We start from the raw sequence: 19,164 nt of genomic DNA, 5'->3' as shown, positions 1-19,164 counted from the left end.
TTATAGTATGAAGAATACAATTGAATAAACTATAAATATTTTCTCCAAACGATGTGAGGGAGTGCGCACATGCTGCTATTCAGTGTTTAGGGGTTAACAAAGAAATAGGTAGGTACTCCTATGCTTAATTTAGTTATTAATGTAACTTTAGTTGTTCTACAAATGTTGGGCTATATGTTTTGATTTTTAATACATTGTAAGGCTGAATAATGAGACTAATGATGATTTGAAAAAGGTTGCTTGAAAGGCATGAGCTCTGCTTTGTTTTTTTGCTCAGGCTGTACGCACTCCAATAGCCTCTCATTCCCAATTTGACAAGCACTTGATAATGCATCCAATTTCAAGGCGGCATCCCCTTTGTGGTTGTCATGCACCCTAAAAAAAATCCATACTTTTTTGTGGCCCGGAGTGCTGCGTTGTGCCCTTCTCCCTGAGTGTGCTGCGCAATCCGAAGCGCCTCTCACATGGCTCTGTCATGTGATCAGGTCTTTCTCACAGGCTACAAGTGAAGACAGACACATTGGGGATGTAACTGTGCATGTCCTTTTCCAATTCCGAGGTGCATATTGAAGATACTGGAAGAACTGTCCACATTTACTTTTCGTCAGCCAACAAGATGAGTAGGCCTAATGAACATGTTTCCATGTTTCCATGTTTCCATCCTGTACCTGTCCAGCAGGTGTGATGTTCGGATGTACCGATCCTGTGCAGGTCTTGTTACACATGGTCTGCCACTGCGAGGACGATCAGCTGTCCGTCCTGTCTCCCTGTAGCGCTGACTTAGGCGTCTCACAGTACGGACATTGCAATTTATTGCCCTGGCCACATCTGCAGTCCTCGTGCTTCCTTGCAGCATGCCTAAGGCACGTTCATGCAGATGAGCAGGGACCCTGGGCAACTTTCCTTTGGTGTTTTTCAGAGTCTGTAGAAAGGCCTCTTTAGTGTCCTGCAATGCAGGTGTTGAAGCACGTTGATCAGACAAGTCACAGGCTTTTGATCAAGAGGAGGCCTATCCGACTGAGTAAAGAGCAAAATAATCCACTTGCTAACCCCTTACACTCATGGGAATTGGCTTATGGATGGGACTACATTGAAAGTATGCTTACAGAAGAAATATGGAATGTATAACCATGGTAGCAGTTAAGTTTGGGGATTATGGTGATTGACATCTACACTTTTACCACGACAACCGGCAAAACATTGTCTTTCAATCACCCACGTGGGTATAACCAATGAGGAGATGGGAGAGGCAGGACTTTCAATGCGATCTGAATCAGAAATGGAAAGGAGTTCTATTTTAGCCCTTGGCGTCACAGGCGCTTGTTGGCGCAGGCGAGCAGTGTGGGTGAAATAATTGAATAACATGGATTTCTAAATTTCTTTTGCGACGATCGCACACGCGACGTGTCCGGTCTGGTCAGCATGTTAGGCTTGGGCGGTATACTGGGGTATTTGGAAATGGCCACAGGATGGTTTTTCAATAGCATCAATACTGTTCAAACGATTTATTTTCAAGTTTTTCCAATACATTTTAATATGTGTTGCTATTTTTTAAATATTTTATCCGATCCCGTTCTTATTTCAACTGTCACATTATTTTACATTATGAACCTTACTTCCCCAGCACAGTTGAGCCAGTCCCCTTTCTAAATAGCACAACAAGAGAAAGCGGGAGCATTTTATATTGAAAGTCAAGTGTTTTTTTTTTTGTTGCTTCAATAGTGGTCAGGGATGTGGAACTATAGATTTCCATCACAAATAGATTAGTGCAACACCTTTGGCTAGTAAAGGAATTTAAAAAAAACAATGAAATGAAAAAGTGGTATTTTTTGCAAAAATGGCACATGGCCATAATTTCTAATGTTTAGGCCTATCATAGAAAGAATGTAGCCAGCTACAGTTCCTGATGTCTTGCTTAAAGTTGGTTTTGCATTTTATTGGAGAAAAATGGCTTTTCCGAGAAAAAAAACTAAACTCTGCTGATAGAATGCCCAATCCTGAATTCTCATCCGAGTTTAGAAGTGCAACTGAAGCACAAAATTAGTCTGACGCTGAGCAGGAATTACAATAAGAATCATTTTAGATCTGTTTTTACGAAACGCAGCAAGATATTTGATTTTATATTTTCTTCCTGTCTGAAAATGATGCGTTAACACGACCCCTAGTTTAACTTTCTATCTAAGTTGCTGAATTAATAAGGTGATGGGGCATCATATTGTTACATTTCTTCTGCGTTTGAGTAGGGAAAGCTCTTTGGATGAGTTATTTGCACAGCTGCCAGTGCTATCTTCATATCCTTGCGTTTTTGTCTCTACTCCGTTCACTGCTCCTCCCTCCTTAGAGCAGGCAGGCTCGTTGCCCTAGCAACTCCAGACTCCACACGGAGACAGGTGCTGGAGAGCCAGTACTGCATGCGTCAAAACATTGCTAATTTGCTAAAGTGCCTCTTGTTCACATTCACTTGTAAGTATAAACTCACCAAAAATGACATTCTGTAGCTCCTACCTATATAACTTTATGAGCTGGATTTTGTTTGTTTGCAATTTATTTTCATTTGCACTTGTTAGCGTATTTAGCCTTCAGCCTCCATGCACATGTGCTATTACTTGTGCTAATTTTGTTAGCATTCTGGTAATAGATGCCCAATGGGTTTAAAAAAACATTTTTTGTTGCGCCCATTTGTGTACTAAACCGGCAATAACGTAAAGTCAGGGGTGAGAGGAGGTTATGATGGTTCTGAAAATCTGGATACTGCTCAACCCTACAGTCAAGTGTTAAAAGCTCATTACTTCTCTAAGAGGACAACTGCAGTGTCACAGTTGGCTATCTCACCTTTCACACCGCTGCCCCTCCTCCTTTCACCTGTTCTATTCATCCATCTTGTGAGAGAACCCCATCCTTGTCCATACCATGAGTCATTGCAGAGCCCATTATAGAAATATATTGTGGGAATGGCTTCCCTTTTCTGTTTCTCCTTTTCCTCCAGGCTAGTCACCAGTCCCCTTTCCAGTTTTTTTTTTCTCCTTCCAACTTGTCAGAGTGCTATCTTGAAAGAATTCTCTCTTACATTTTTCTCTTTCTTTCTCGCTCACGCCCTTTTTCTCTTATCTCCCTCTTTCTGTTCTCTCTGTCCTCACTCTCTCCCTTTCTAGCTGTGCCCTGCGACAGTGCCCCATTCACAAGCAGTGGAGAGTTAAATGGTTCACTCTGGTTTGAAAGCCGCCATCGGCTGGGACCCGCTCTCCCTCCCAGCCTCAAATTCACAAAACCCTGCCTGTGTTGTTTTTGAATGCTGGCCCACTAAGGCACAGGGCTGAGGTTCAGTTTCAACTGTGTTCTATGTAGCTAGCAGGAGTTAGGCTATGCACACATGTGCGGTCTTAAAGACCCACATACACGTGAACATGGTAAAGAAGGTTCTTCAGAATGCCTATATATATATATACACACATGATGCACTCTGTTCCACCCAAACTTTGATACATTCTTAGTGAAAAATAGACAGGAACGCACTGAATGGGTTTCTATCATAGTGCTCTCTGCTTCCCACTCAGATCCCGTAGGCTGACTGTGCTCCTGCATTCATGTGAGGAACAGTGGGTTTCATTTCGACCAGACCAGGTTTTGATCATTGAGTTTAAAATGTTATTTTACATCATCTCAAGGAACATTCACATCATATCATTGTAATTCTAGGGTGATGTTATAACCTTTACGTGAATAAGATCTAGGAATTCATTTGTTGAATTGCCAAGTTCCAAAGGTGGCATAGTGATTAGGGTGGTACGGTTCTTGTCAGACAGTAGGTAGTTAAAGTGGGTATGATGACAGTCTTATGTCAGTCCTGTAAGGTGACTGCTGTGATGATGAGAGGTGTGTGAAAGTAGTCTGTGAGAGGATAGGTAAGCAGGGAGAGGGGGAAGGGAGTAGGGTATAGGGACTCCTGCAAGGCTCCTGGGGGAGGGGGAATTTGACACCACTACGTGGTCTACCCTCCTCCCTGTATTTCTCCCTTGTTCTCTCTCTCTTGCTTTCTCGATTTTCAGGAGCTGTTTTGCTGTCAGCACTCCAGAGGTTAAAAATCTGTGAGCCAACAGCAGCAGCTCGGCTTTAGCCACTCCCTGAGCCAGCCAAGGTTTTCTTTTTAAAGTCTTTATCTCCTCCTCGTCCTGCCTCACTCTCTTGCTCATTCACTCTGGGCTTTGTGTGAGCGTGCATCGGTGGCACTCTGTGTTAGCCCATGTCGGGGAGAGAGCAGACCCAGACGAGAGAGAACGAGGGGGAGACCAAAAGCATTCTCTCTGCACACAGACAACCAATAATCATTCTGCCTGCTGTCAAGGAAGACTAGTACCGGATACTAGTACCGGATATAAAAAAATAAGTAACAAAGGAAAAACTGGACTGCCTAAGACGAGGAATATTCTATCACTCACTCACGTGTGTGTGTGTGTGTGTGTGTATATATATATACAGTTACACACACAGCAGACTTCTATTGGTGAAGCCAGCAAACTCACTCACACTCTCAGACAGTAAAAGAGGGAGGAAGCTGCCTGGATCTTGCCAAAGAGGTGTGTGTGTGTGTGTGCAGCGAGAGGAGAATGGAGGAGGGCTCGGTGTCTGTGGCCCCAGCATGCAACTCTACGACCACCAACGCGGTGCTGAACAACCACTGCGCCGGTAATCTACTGTTCTGTAACCGTACTACAATAGCCTTCATTGCCCTGCTTTGCTGTAGTATTGCTTTTGTTACTGTTCCCAGACAGAGTAAAATAATCTAAGCTCGGAGGTTAGTGGAGCGCAAGCTCCATGTGGAGGCTCATTGACGCGTGTGTGTGCTCTATGGGGTTTCCCCCCAGCTACGCACTTGAGGTGGCGTTAGCTCCAGAATCTGTCTTCTGCAATACAATAGTGTCTGTGTGGTTTACCAGAAATGGCATGCATGTGGTTCTAACGTAGAATACATTCTAAGCGTGCGTTGGTCATATCCTGTGGTGGGTCTGTAGTCAAACTATAGAAGTAGGAAAATGTGTGTGTTGTGTGTCTGTGTGTGGCCGCTCATTTACTTTTTTATCCATAGACTCGGGCCCACACAATTACCTCTGCACTCTTTTTATTGTCTGTGTGTGGATCGTTATGACCTTTTTCTCCAAGCCATTCACTGTTCATTCAGAGAGCTCACCCCATTGAGACTGCTGCTGATTGGTCTGAGGAGAGGACTGAGACAGTAAAGCTGTCTAGATGTCCGTCTTTTTATAGCAGGGAGGATTTGTATCAGCGAGAAGAGTGAGAGAGGCGGATGGATTGAGTGTATTTGTATTTATTAAAGATCCCCATTAGCTGCTACCAAGGCAGCAGCTACACTAACTGGGGTCCGAACACAATAAGGCACTTATAGCACACACAAAACAAAGATAAACAGTACATCATATAACATTATTACACCACTGCATATCTACATTACAAAATGTAAAACAACGATATTACAATGTGCATGTGTCTGTACCCGTGTCTCTCTTCACAGTACCCGTTGTTCCAAAAGGTGTATTTTTATGTAAAAACACAAAACTCTGATTCTACTGCTTGCATCAATTACCTGATGTGGAATAGAGTTCCATGTAGTCATGGCTCTATGTAGTACTGTGCGCCTCCCATAGTCTGTACTGGACTTGGGGATTGTGAAAAGACCTGGTGACATGTCTTGTGGGGTATGCTTGGGTGTCCGAGCTGTGTGCCAGTGGTTTAAGCGGACCGTTCGGTAGGGCTGGTCGATAAATCAATATCAATAATTAGAGGTAATTACTTCCCTCAATAACGATATCAAAACGTTTAGATTCATTTTTGATAATGTCGATATAGAATAATTAGGTACAGCAGTCCATTTCACCTCTGTGACGACAGCAGGAATGTGAGGAGAAGTGACAATATGCACGTGGAGAGGTATACGCCCACTAAAAACCACTTAGCACCTTGAGTGATGGAGTAGCCACTATTAACCACGAAAAATGAGTGATGTAGAAGAAAACAGTGGCAGTGATCACCATGGAGAAGGAGCAGCTTCCAAATAAATTATTGCTAAAAAGGGTTCAACTGTTTCAGTAATTTGGAAGTGGTTTGGCTTTTTGAAGTCCGACAAAGAGCAGAGCAACGTTCAGTGCAAATTGTGCCGTAGACAGGTGGCTACAAAGTCTGGTAATATGACAAACCTTATTCAACATCTAAAGCAAAGTCACTGTTTGGAACATGCAGGAAGTTTTGAGTTTGCGCCACGGTATTGATAAACGCCCCTCAAGCACCAGCCAATCTAGGGATGTTTTCCCAAAGCAGTCAACACTGACAGCGTTTATGTACTACAAGCAAACATCGAAAAGACAAAGACATCACAAATTCTATTATGCATTGCATTGCATTGCTAAGGACATGCTACCAATTAGCACAGTCGAAAAGGAAGGTTTCAAGAGGCTTATCGATTTAATTGACCCCAGGTAAGTGCTCCCTGGCTGCAAACACGAAACAATTTTCCTTCAAGTATAATTTTATGTGTAGTTCACATAATAATAAAAAAGTCACCTTTATTTAACTAGGCAAGTCAGTTAAGAACAACTTATTTACAATGACAGTCTATCGGGGAACAGTGGGTTAACTGCCTTGTTCAGGGGTAGAACAACAGATTTTTACCTTGTCAGCTCGGGGATTCAATCTAGCAATCTTTCGTTTACTGGCCCAACTCTAACCACGGTTTGTTCAGGCATTCTTGAGTTTGAAGCAGATATGCACCTTTTTAATCTGAAAACAAGATTCCCTAAATTTTATCAGCATATCGATTGCGCAACCAGGGGTGGAAAGACCCTGGATCATTGTTACTCTAACTTCCGCGACGCATATAAGGCCCTGCCCCGCCCCCCTTTCGGAAAAGCTGACCACGACTCCATTTTGTTGATCCCTGCCTACAGACAGAAACTAAAACAAGAAGCTCCCACGCTGAGGTCTGTCCAACGCTGGTCTGACCAAGCTGTCTCCACACTCCAAGACTGCTTCCATCACGTGGACTGGGAGATGTTTCGTATTGCGTCAGACAACAACATTGACGAATACGCTGATTCGGTGTGCGAGTTCATTAGAACGTGCGTTGAAGATGTCGTTCCCATAGCAACGATTAAAACATTCCCTAACCAGAAACCGTGGATTGATGGCAGCATTCGTGTGAAACTGAAGGCGCGAACCACTGCTTTTAATCAGGGCAAGGTGTCTGGTAACATGACTGAATACAAACAGTGCAGCTATTCCCTCCGCAAGGCTATCAAACAAGCTAAGCGCCAGTACAGAGACAAAGTAGAATCTCAATTCAACGGCTCAGACACAAGAGGCATGTGGCAGGGTCTACAGTCAATCACGGACTACAGGAAGAAACCCAGCCCAGTCACGGACCAGGATGTCTTGCTCCCAGGCAGACTAAATAACTTTTTTGCCCGCTTTGAGGACAATACAGTGCCACTGACACGGCCTGCAACGAAAACATGCGGTCACTGCAGCTGAAGTGAGTAAGACATTTAAACGTGTTAACCCTCGCAAGGCTGCAGGCCCAGACGGCATCCCCAGCCGCGCCCTCAGAGCATGCGCAGACCAGCTGGCCGGTGTGTTTACGGACATATTCAATCAATCCCTATACCAGTCTGCTGTTCCCACATGCTTCAAGAGGGCCACCATTGTTCCTGTTCCCAAGAAAGCTAAGGTAACTGAGCTAAACGACTACCGCCCGTAGCACTCACATCCGTCATCATGAAGTGCTTTGAGAGACTAGTCAATGACCATATCACCTCCACCCTACCTGACACCCTAGACCCACTCCAATTTGCTTACCGCCCAAATAGGTCCACAGACGATGCAATCTCAACCACACTGCACACTGCCCTAACCCATCTGGACAAGAGGAATACCTATGTGAGAATGCTGTTCATCGACTACAGCTCGGCATTCAACACCATAGTACCCTCCAAGCTCGTCATCAAGCTCGAGACCCTGGGTCTCGACCCCGCCCTGTGCAACTGGGTACTGGACTTCCTGACGGGCCGCCCCCAGGTGGTGAGGGTAGGCAACAACATCTCCTCCCCGCTGATCCTCAACACTGGGGCCCCACAAGGGTGCGTTCTGAGCCCTCTCCTGTACTCCCTGTTCACCCACGACTGCATGGCCACGCACGCCTCCAACTCAATCATCAAGTTTGCGGACGACACAACAGTGGTAGGCTTGATTACCAACAACGACGAGACGGCCTACAGGGAGGAGGTGAGGGCCCTCGGAGTGTGGTGTCAGGAAAATAACCTCACACTCAACGTCAACAAAACTAAGGAGATGATTGTGGACTTCAGGAAACAGCAGAGGGAACACCCCCATCCACATCGATGGAACAGTAGTGGAGAGGGTAGCAAGTTTTAAGTTCCTCGGCATACACATCACAGACAAACTGAATTGGTCCACTCACACAGACAGCATCGTGAGGAAGGCGCAGCAGCGCCTCTTCAACCTCAGGAGGCTGAAGAAATTCGGCTTGTCACCAAAAGCACTCAAAAACGTCTACAGATGCACAATCAAGAGCATCCTGGCGGGCTGTATCACCGCCTGGTATGGCAACTGCACCGCCCTCAACCGTAAGGCTCTCCAGAGGGTAGTGAGGTCTGCACAACGCATCACCGGGGGCAAACTACCTGCCCTCCAGGACACCTACACCACCCGATGCTACAGGAAGGCCATAAAGATCATCAAGGACATCAACCACCCGAGCCACTGCCTGTTCACCCCGCTGTCATCCAGAAGGCGAGGTCAGTACAGGTGCATCAAAGCTGGGACCGAGAGACTGAAAAACAGCTTCTATCTCAAGGCCATCAGACTGTTAAACAGCCACCACTAACATTGAGTGGCTACTGCCAACACACTGTCAATGACACTGACTCTACTCCAGCCACTTTAATAATGGGAATTGATGGGAAATGATGTAAATATATCACTAGCCACTTTAAACAATGCTACCTTATATAATGTTACTTACCCTACATTATTCATCTCATATGCATACGTAGATTCTGTACTCTATATCATCGACTGCATCCTTATGTAATACATGTATCACTAGCCACTTTAACTATGCCACTTGGTTTACATACTCATCTCATATGTATATACTGTACTCGATATCATCTACTGTATCTTGCCTATGCTGCTCTGTACCATCACTCATTCATATATCCTTATGTACATATTCTTTATCCCCTTATACTGTGTATAAGACAGTAGTTTTTTGGAATTGTTAGTTAGATTACTTGTTCGTTATTACTGCATTGTCGGAACTAGAAGCACAAGCATTTCGCTACACTCGCATTAACATCTGCTAACCATGTGTATGTGACAAATAAAATTTGATTTGATTTAAACATTATTTGATTAATATCGTGGTAATTATCGTTATTGAATGAAAAAAATATATAGATATCGTGATAATTTATTTGCCATATTGCCCAGCCCTACCGTTCGGTGCATTCAGCTTGTCACCACTTCTTACAAAAACAAGTAGTGATGAAGTCAATGCCTCCTTCACTTTGAGCTATGAGAGATTGACATGCATATTGTTAATGTTAGCTCTCAGTGTACATTTAAGGGCCAGCCGTGCTGCCCTGTTCTCAGCCAATTGTCATTTTCCTAAATCACTCTTTGTGGCACCTGACCACACGACTGAATGGTAGTCCAGGTGCAGCAAAACTAGGGCCTGTAGGACCTGCCTTGTTAACAGTGTTGTTTAGAAGGCAGAGCAGGTCTTTATTGTGGACAGACTTCTCCCCATCTTAGCTGCTGTTGTATCAACATGTTTTGACCATGACAATTTACAATCCAGGATTATTCCAAGCAGTTTAGTCACAGTTTAGTCACCTAAACTTGCTCAATTTCCATATTATTCATTACAATATTTAGTTGAAGTTCAGAGTTTTTAGTGAATGAATTGTTCCAAATAGAGTGCTTTTAGTTTTTTATATTTAGGATTAACTTATTCCTTGCCACCCTTTCTGAAACTAACTGCAGCTCTTTGTTGGACAAAAGGAACACCTATGTGAGAATGCTGTTCATCGACTACAGTTCAGCGTTCAACACTATAGTGCCCACGTAGCTCATCACTAAGCTAAGGACTCTGGGACTAAACACCTCCCTCTGCAACTGGATCCTGGAGTTCCTGACGGGCCGCCCCCAGGTGGGAAGAGTAGGCAACAATACGTCTGCCACGCTGATCCTTAACACGGGGGCCCCTCAGGGGTGTGTACTTAGTCCCCTCCTGTATTCCCTGTTCACCCACGACTGCGTGGCCAAACACGACTCCAACACCATTAAGTTTGCTGATGACGCAACAGTGGTAGGCCTGATGACCGACAATGATGAGACGGCCTATAGGGAGGAGGTCAGAGAACTGGCAGTGTGGTGCCAGGACAACAACCTCTCCCTCAATGTGAGCAAGACAAAGGAGATGATCGTGGACTACAGGAAAAGGCAGGCTGAACAGGCCCCAATTAACATAGACGGGGCTGTAGTGGAGCGGGTCGAGAGTTTCAAGTTCCTTGGTGTCCACATCACCAACGAACTATCATGGTCCAAACACACCAAGACAGTCATGAAGAGGGCACAACAAAACCTTTTCCTCCTCAGGAGACTGAAAAGATTGGGCATGGGCCCCCAGATCCTCAAAAGGGTCTACAGCTGCACCATTGAGAGCATCCTGAACGGTTGCATCCCCGCCTGGTATGGCAACTGCTCGGCATCTGACCGTAAGGCCCTACAGAGGGTTGTGAGAACGGCCCTGTTCATCACTGGGGCCAAGCTTCCTGCCATCCAGGACCTACAGGGGCAAAAAAGGGGGGCAAAAAAGTATTTAGTCAGCCACCAATTGTGCAAGTTCTCCCACTTAAAAAGATGCGAGGCCTGTATTTTTCATCATAGGTACACTTCAACTATGAGAGAGAAAAAAATCCAGAAAATCACATTGTAGGATTTTTAATGAATTTATTTGCAAATTATGGTGGAAAATAAGTATTTGGTCACGGCTATTAAAAAACGTCAGGCCAAGGTAAGCCTACACAAGTCACCCATTTTTTTCCCATTTGGGTTTTTGCAATATTCACAATGTAAAAAATTAATGGCGGTGTAGAGTATAACTCAGGCTAGTAAAACACATTTAGTCAACAACACACTCCGTGGCGAACTGGGCGTGGCACTGGGCATGGCATGAGGTGGAGAGAGACAGAAGAGATAAATAAAAAAATGTAATGGCTCAGGCTGTAGATGGAGTGAGACAGAGTTAGGTAGAGAGGAGGAGGGGAGTGTCATAGATCATAGTGGTGTGTCCATAAGTTCATGGTCTCAGTAGGCCTGCAGGGCTGGGGTGGGTGGTTCTGGGAGCCGGTTAAGGTGTTACTAATTCCTGGCTTTGTGCTTGAACGAACATGGCCATAGCCACGCAGTACTGCACCAGTCCATGCACTGCTGGTCAATGAGTAACTAGTATGTTTGTGTGTGTAATATGTAACAATGTTGAACAGTTTATATTTAAGCAATAATGCTCGAGGAGGTGTGGTGTATATGGCCAATATGCTAAGGCTAAGGGCTGTTCTTATGCACGACGCAACGCAGAGTGCCTGGATTACAGCCCTTAGCCGTGGTATATTGGCCATATACTACGAACCCCTTGAGGTACGTTATTGCTATTATAAACTCAAACCACCCAGTTTATAACAGTTGATATGAGTAATTTCTATAGTGTGTGTGTGTGTGTGTGTGTGTGTGTGTGTGTGTGTAGTGAGGAGGCACTCTTAGGGCTGTGGGAGAGGTTAGTAGGCCAGTTGGTATTCTGTCTTCTTATTACTTATTACAACACTTAATTTGGCAAATGCTGTCCCTCCCTTTTCTTTTTCCCTCCCTCACTTCTCACCGACGTTTAAGGTACTCGCCGTACCCCCTCTTCCCCGTGCCGCCTTTCTTCAAAGTACACACCCTCCTCAAATGAAAGAAAAACATAAATCAAAATGGTGTTGAGTGAGAGGCAGGAGCATGAATGAGAAAACAAAGTCAACGATTAGATCTAATCTTTATTTCTATCTTTTCCGCTCTCACTATATCATACACACAGATTTACACATGCATAATTATAGGCAGACATGCACTACCATTCAAAACTTTGGGATCACTTAGAAATGCCATTGTTTTTGATAGAAAAGCAAATTTATTTGTACGTTAAAATAACATCAAATTGATCAGAAATACAGTGTAGCCATTGTTAATGTTCTAAATGACTATTGTAGGTGGAAACGGGTTAAATTTTACAAATATTTTTATATCTACATAGCTGTACAGAGGCCCATTATCAGTAACCATAACTTACTCCACTGAATTCCTAAAGACAATACTGCATAATAATTTTCCCGGACTCCAAATAAATACAATTTTGAATTATATTCAACTATATAACTATATTTAACTATATTCATCATAGGAACTCATCAAAACAGTCCAAAACACTTCTACAGGTTTTTAATTATCATCTACAGCTAAAAGACAAAACACTTAGGAAAAAAATAAATATGGCAATATGGTTCCAATGGCAAGTTGTGTTGGTTAATCCAAGTTCATCATTTTAAAAGGCTAATTGATCATTAGAAAACCCTTTTGCAATTATGTTAGCACAGCTGAAAACTGTTGTGCTGATTTAAAGAAGCAATAAAACTAGCCTTCTTTAGGCTGAGCTGAGTATCTGGAGCATCAGCATTTGTGGGTTCGATTACAGGCTCAAAATGGCCAGAAACAAATAACTTTCTTCTGAAGCTCGTCAGTCTATTCTTGTTCTGAGAAATGAAGGCTATTCCATGTGAGAAATTACCAAGAAACTGAAGATCTCATACAACGCTGTGTACTACTCCCTTCACAGAACAGCGCAAACTAGCCCTAACCAGAATAGAAAGAGTGGGAGGCCCCGGTGCACCAAGAGATCAAGAGGACAAGTACATTAGAATGTCAAGTTTGAGAAACAGACGCCTCACAAGTCCTCATCTGGCAGCTTCATTAAATTGTACCCGCAAAACACCAGTCTCAATGTCAACAGTGAATAGGCGACGCAGGGATGCTGGCCTTCTAGGCAGAGTTCCTCTGTCCAGTGTCTGGAGCATCCCGGAGTTGCCTTTTCGCTGTTGATGTTGAGACTGGTGTTTTGCGAGTACTATTTAATGAAGCTGCCAGTTGAGGACTTGAGGTATCGAATCAAATTTTATTAGTCACATGCGCCGAAATCAACAGGTGGAGACCTTACAGTGAAATGCTTACTTACGGGCCCCTAACCAATAATGCAGTTTAAAATACAGATAAGAATAAGAAATAAAAGTGACAAGTAATGATGATAACAACCAAGTAGCAACAGTGTAAAAGAGGGGGGTACAATGCAAATAGTCTGGGTAGACATAAGATTAGATGTTCAGGAGTCAATTGGTATCAAGGGACCTGACGTGGGCCAGGATGAGATTCCCCACACCATTAAGCCACCAGCCTTTGCCGTTGACACCAGGCAGGTTGGGGCCATGGACTCATACTGCTTACGCCAAATCCTGACTCTGTCAGCAGCATGATGCAACAGAAATTGGGGGGGGAGAATAAAAAAATAAAAATAATTCTCCACTCCTCAATTGTCCAGTGTTGGGGATCATGTGCCCACTCAAGCCGCTTCTTGTTTTTAGCTGATAGGAGTGGAACCCGATGTGGTCATCTGCAATAGCCCATCCGTGACCAGGACCATGTGACGCACTGTCTGTAGGAGCAAACAATTTTCATGAACCGGGTGGTGTACCTAATAAACTGGCCACTGAGTGTATGTCATGTATGTCAATGGATTTCCTCCAAGCAGCAGAAGTATGATAGAGCATGTGGTGAGGTTTAAAGAAGGATATGTATTGTATTATGATATGTATGATATGATATGTATTGTGCATATGTATTATTTTTTTTAGCTTACTGTAATACTATCTATTGCCTGAGGCTGGGATCATGAATCAGCACATAGGTGCACACTGCTTTCCCACGTTCTCCTACTGCCCCTCCTTAATCTCCTTAATCTCTCCCTCTGTGTGAGTGAGAAAGAGGGTGTGTGTGTGTGTGTATTTTAACACGTTGAGCAGTGTGGTTTGTCTAACCCAGTCCCAATGCAGACTCTGTCCCAGCGTGTCCAATGAGATGACCTGAAGGCATGGTTAAAACATACTGAGGCCCGAGTGTTCTCTGACACTATCTAGCATACTGTGTGTGTGTGTCTATACATGGAGATATACCTCAGGGGACAGAAGCACAACGAATGACATGTGAATATGTAAATCCAGCATGGCTGTCCCTCCTTCATTAAAACCTACAGTATGTGAAGGAGTGGGATGAAGAGATGGAAGGAGGAGGAGGAGAGAGTCCTCCAGTAGCAAATGTCTGTCAAACACTGATAGGACAGTAACCTGGGCTGGGAGAGAGCAGAGGCCATGACTGCAAATGTATTCCATACAAAACCAGGACAATAGAAGTTGATTTTGGGAATTTCATAGAACTATGATTTTGGGAATTTCATGAAAATGTAATCCATTTAAATGTTCCTTTGGAAGAAAGATTTGTTGACATATTTGACATTTTGTATCTGAAAGCATAATTGAGAAATAATTGCTCAAAGTTGGCATATTTCTCACATTTTGGGCTTACCCAGGCCTCCTTTAACAGGGCCCGTCTTGATTGGAGTAGCCAAGCTAGCTGTAGCTAAGCTAAACAGCTACATGCTGCGCCCTCTACCAAACCCCATTCAGAGAAAAACAACAGCCTACCTGTTGGATGCTCATTTGGAGCATACTCATTTCGCAGGTTTTTGAAATCTCACTCCACTTGCTACACATTGAACCTCTTTGCTGCTTTGATTGGCCAACAAAAACAACAAGCTACACATGTGAAGGGTACTGGAAGGCTAACAGATTTTTTTGTTCTAAATGAAAACTACTGAACAAAAATATAAATGTAACGTGCAACAATTTCAATGATTTTACTGGGTTACAGTAAATCAGTCAATTAAAATAAATTCATTAGGCACCAATCTATGGACTTCACATGACTGAGCAGGGGCGCAGCAATGGGTGGGCAAGGGAGGAATTAGGCCCACCCCCTGGGGAGCCAGGCCCATCCTCTGGGGAGCCAGGCCCATCCTCTGGGGAGCCAGGTCCAGCCAATCAGATATTTTTTTTCAGCACTAAAGGGCTTTATTACAGACCCAAATACTCCTCAGTTTCATCAGCTGTCCGTGTGGCTGGTCTCAGACAATTCCGCAGGTGAAGAAGCCGGACGTGGAGGTCCTGGGCTGGCATGGTTACACGTGGTCTGCGGTTGTGATGCCGGTTGGACGTACTGCCAAATTCTCTTAAAACGACATTGGAGGCAGCTTATGCTAGAGAAATTAACATTAAATTCTCTGGCAACATCTCTGGTGGACATTCCTGCAGTCAGCATGCCAGTTGCATGCTCCCTCAACTTGAGACATCTGTGGTGTTGTGTGACACAACTTCACATTTAAGAGTGTCCTTTTATTTTTCCCAGCACAAGGTTCACCTGTGTAATGATCATGCTGTTTAATCAGCTTCTTAATATGCCACACCTGTCAGGTGGATGGATACTCTTGGCAAAAAAAAAGCTCACTAACGGGGATTTAAACAAATTTGTGCTCAAAATAAGCTTTTTGTGCGTATGTTACATTTTTGGGATATTTTATTTTAGCCAATGAAACATGGGACCAACACTTTACATGTTGCATTTCATATTTTTGTTCAGTATAGATCAGTGGTTCCCAAACTGTGGGATGGCTTTCAACTGACTCTTGAAAGTTGTCATAGTAGATTGTAAGTTTGGGGGGTATGCCGGGGTATTTGGTAATGGCCATGGAAAAGTTTTTAATACTGTTGAAACTATTTATTTTGATGTTTAAATTTTTTTTTTTTTTAAATATTTTTAGCTATTAAGGAAATACCTGCAGTCAACACTTTTGCATTTCAGTGTATTTTTATCTCTGATCTGTAAAGATATGTAGTAAAAGTGTTGTTGTAACTGTGGTGTTTTGTTATTAACAAGATGGCAGTGATGGACAGCAGAGTCTTGGTAAGTATATATATTTGATTGATGTGTGTGTGTGTGTGTGTGTGTGTGTGTGTGTGTGTGTGTGGGGGGGGGCGGCGTAGTTCCCTGTCCATGTTTGTGTGTTGTGTGCCACCAGCTCAGTGCTGTAGTACTTGCTATTGTTTCACATCAAAGTCAGTATCAAAGGAAGGCTAGAGAATAGAGTCTTCAAGTGAGTTTACGCTGTAGCCTACACTCCCACTGAATTTCACACCCTCTGGCTGCTTGATTCAGCCCTGTATCACATCTAAGCAGGGATTCAGATAGTTCGTCTATAATTTGTCTATGTCCAATAATGAGGTCAAAGCCTTTCACCCTGCAAGGAGAGGGGGCACATGTTTTAACAGTACAGGACAATATAGACTGATGGAGAGCAAGAAAGAAAAGACTGCTCCTCCGTGCCCAGGATTCACCCACTGAGCTCTTATCACAGCTGTGTGGATGAGCGTGAGTCTGTGGGCGCGTGTGTGTCTGTGGCCTCCCTATCAGACAAGATGAGTAGTCTCAGCACCGTAGTTCTCTCAGACCCTCTCAGCTCTCCTCTCACTGAGTAAGCATTTTTACTGTTAGTCTACACCTGTTGTTTTATGAAGCATGTGACTACTAACGATTTGATTTGATTGGTCTCTGTTTCGGATTGAGTACCTCGGCTCTCTGCTGGTCTCCGTGTGTCTGTGATAGTGGTCTTGTCTTAGTCTGTTTGATGGCTATGTGTTTGATTTACATTCCATGTAAGAGTAGATTGGTGTATGGCTGTGTATTCTCTTGAGAGCCAGGTCTGCCTAAGGCAGCCTTTCTCAATAGCAAGGCTATGCTCACTGAGTCTGTATATAGTCAAAGCTTTCCTTAAGTTTGGGTCAGTCAGTTTTCAGGTATTCTGCCACTGTGTACTCTCTGTTTAGGGCCAAGTAGAATTCTAGTTTTGTTAATTCTTTCCAATGTGTCAAGTAATTATCTTTTTTTTTCTCACGATTTGGTTGGATTTAATTGTGTTGCTGTCCTGGGGCTCTGTGGAGTTTGTGTTTGTGAACAGAGCCCCAGGATCAGCTTGTTTAGGGGACTCTTCTCCAGGTTAATCTCTCTGTAGGTGATAGTTTTGTTATGGAAGGTTTGGGAATCGCTTCCTTTTAGGTGGTTGTAGAATTTAACTGCTCTTTTCTTGATTTTGATAATTAGCAGGTATCGACCTAATTCTGCTCTGCATACATTATTTGGTGTTTTATGTTGTATACAAAGCATATTTTAGCGGAATTCTGCATGCAGAGTCTCTATTTGATGTTTGTCCCATTTTGTGATTTCTTGGTTGGTGAGCGAACCCCAGATCTCACAACCATAAAGGGCAATGGGTTCTATAACTCGCTCTTTTTTTCAGAATCACGTTTATTCGCCAAGTACATTGACACAGTTTACATACATTAAATACAATATAGAAAATAGCTAAATGAGCAAATGTACAGTATAAATACACTCTTACTCACTCCATCACTCGATCACTCTGTCTTTCTTTCTCTCTCTCTCTCCCTGCCACTGTGGTCTGCTGCTGCCCAGCCATCTAGGGCACGGTAACTGCCCACTACCTCTGCTCACTCGGTCTGCGCGCATTCGTGTGTACGTATGTGCGTGCGTGTGCAGGCATGTATGTATGTGTGTGTGCCATATTACTAGCATTCTGTACACATTCTTAAATCCTTTTTTAAAATGACCTTTATTGGCCAGAAACTACTCTTTGTGCTTATATTAAAGGTTAGCTTGATCTGTTAGCATCACAAACATTGTAAAAATGGTTTGGCCTTTAGATGAGCTTTTATTGTTTACCATCATTGAATCCACTTTTTGAGTTTGGGGTTAAGTCTTCTCATTGTTTAACTTGTTAATACTTTGCTCTAGACTTTTATGACTGTAGATGTTTTCTCTTTAGCACTTTTAAATTGTGACTGTGCCTGCAGAGTGTTGTTTTTTTTTGTGTCGGTGAGGGAGTTCAAATTCCTTCTGAGTAGAGAGGAGGGTTCATCAGCACCCCTTTAACAGGCTAGCCTCAGAGATGAGGCCCTCTCACTGTCTTCACTGCAAATTACCCCAATTCCGTCCAGCAATCAGGACCTAAACCACAGCTCGGCTTGGCAGCAGCCCTGAGCCTGAAACCCACTTCTCACAAATACTGAGCAGCTGAACTTTCCCTGTATTTATATTGTAGAGGCATGGCATACCTTCATACCATGCCTGTGCCATCCTGTGATATACGGTATTAACGGCAGTGCACACAAGGGATACCTTTTGTTGTTGTTGTTCAAACATAAAATGTCAGAATGCTAACAAATGCTACGAAGACAGAAAACCCAGCTCATACAGTTATGCAAGTATCTCAAAACACAGTTTGCAGCGTGCACAAAACAAATATTAGACCGCAGGGATCTTAATTCAGGAAGGAATTGTCTCTACTGCTGTTAACAAGCTTGATCTAGCACTTAAGCTAATGTTAGCCCTCAGATTACAATGAAGAGCAAGACGTGCTGGTCTGTTCTGGGCCAGCTGCAGCTTAACTAGGTCTTTCTTTCTTTGCAGCACTTGACCATATGACTGGACAATAATCAAGATAAGATAAAACTAGAGCCTGCAGGAATTGTTTTTTAGATTGTGGTGTCAAAAAAGTAGAGCATCTCTTTACTACAGACAAACTTCTCCCCATTTTTACAACCATTGGTTCTTTGTTTTGACCATGACAGTTTACAATCTAAAGTTACACAAAGTAATTTAGTCTCCTCAAATTGCTCAACAGCCACACCATTCTTTACCTGATTCAGCTGAGGTCTAGAACTTAGGGAAAGATTTGTACCAAACACAATGCTCTTAGTTTTAGAGATATTCATGACCAGTTTACTACTGGCTACCCATTCCAAAACTGAACTGACTGCAACTTTTAAGGGTTTCAGTGACTTCATTAGCTGTGGTTGCTGA

At 43.4% G+C, this 19,164-nt stretch overlaps 1 protein-coding gene across 4 annotated transcripts in view; it reads left to right on the top strand.

Annotated features, from left to right (window-relative positions):
* The window catches only part of LOC112253203 (EMAP like 4), an 81,945-nt gene that overhangs the window by 20,440 nt on the left and 42,341 nt on the right, over positions 1 to 19,164 (top strand). For 2 of the 4 annotated variants that reach the window (XM_024425231.2, XM_024425225.2), the window contains exon 1: positions 4,181 to 4,683. The exons of 1 other annotated variant lie outside the window; for it this stretch is intronic. In XM_024425231.2, coding sequence (XP_024280999.2) covers positions 4,605 to 4,683 — 79 coding nt within the window. In that variant the 5' untranslated portion in view covers positions 4,181 to 4,604. Of the gene's footprint in view, positions 1 to 2,369; positions 2,464 to 4,180; positions 4,684 to 19,164 lie in introns of those variants that run through there. One more of the 4 variants, XM_042323162.1, reaches the window with a different exon arrangement.

This window comes from Oncorhynchus tshawytscha, linkage group LG01 (assembly GCF_018296145.1).
Source record: "Oncorhynchus tshawytscha isolate Ot180627B linkage group LG01, Otsh_v2.0, whole genome shotgun sequence".
Classification (NCBI taxonomy): Eukaryota; Metazoa; Chordata; class Actinopteri; order Salmoniformes; family Salmonidae; genus Oncorhynchus; species Oncorhynchus tshawytscha.
Note: the sequence above shows the minus strand (reverse complement) of the source record. Positions and strands in the feature narration are given on the sequence as shown.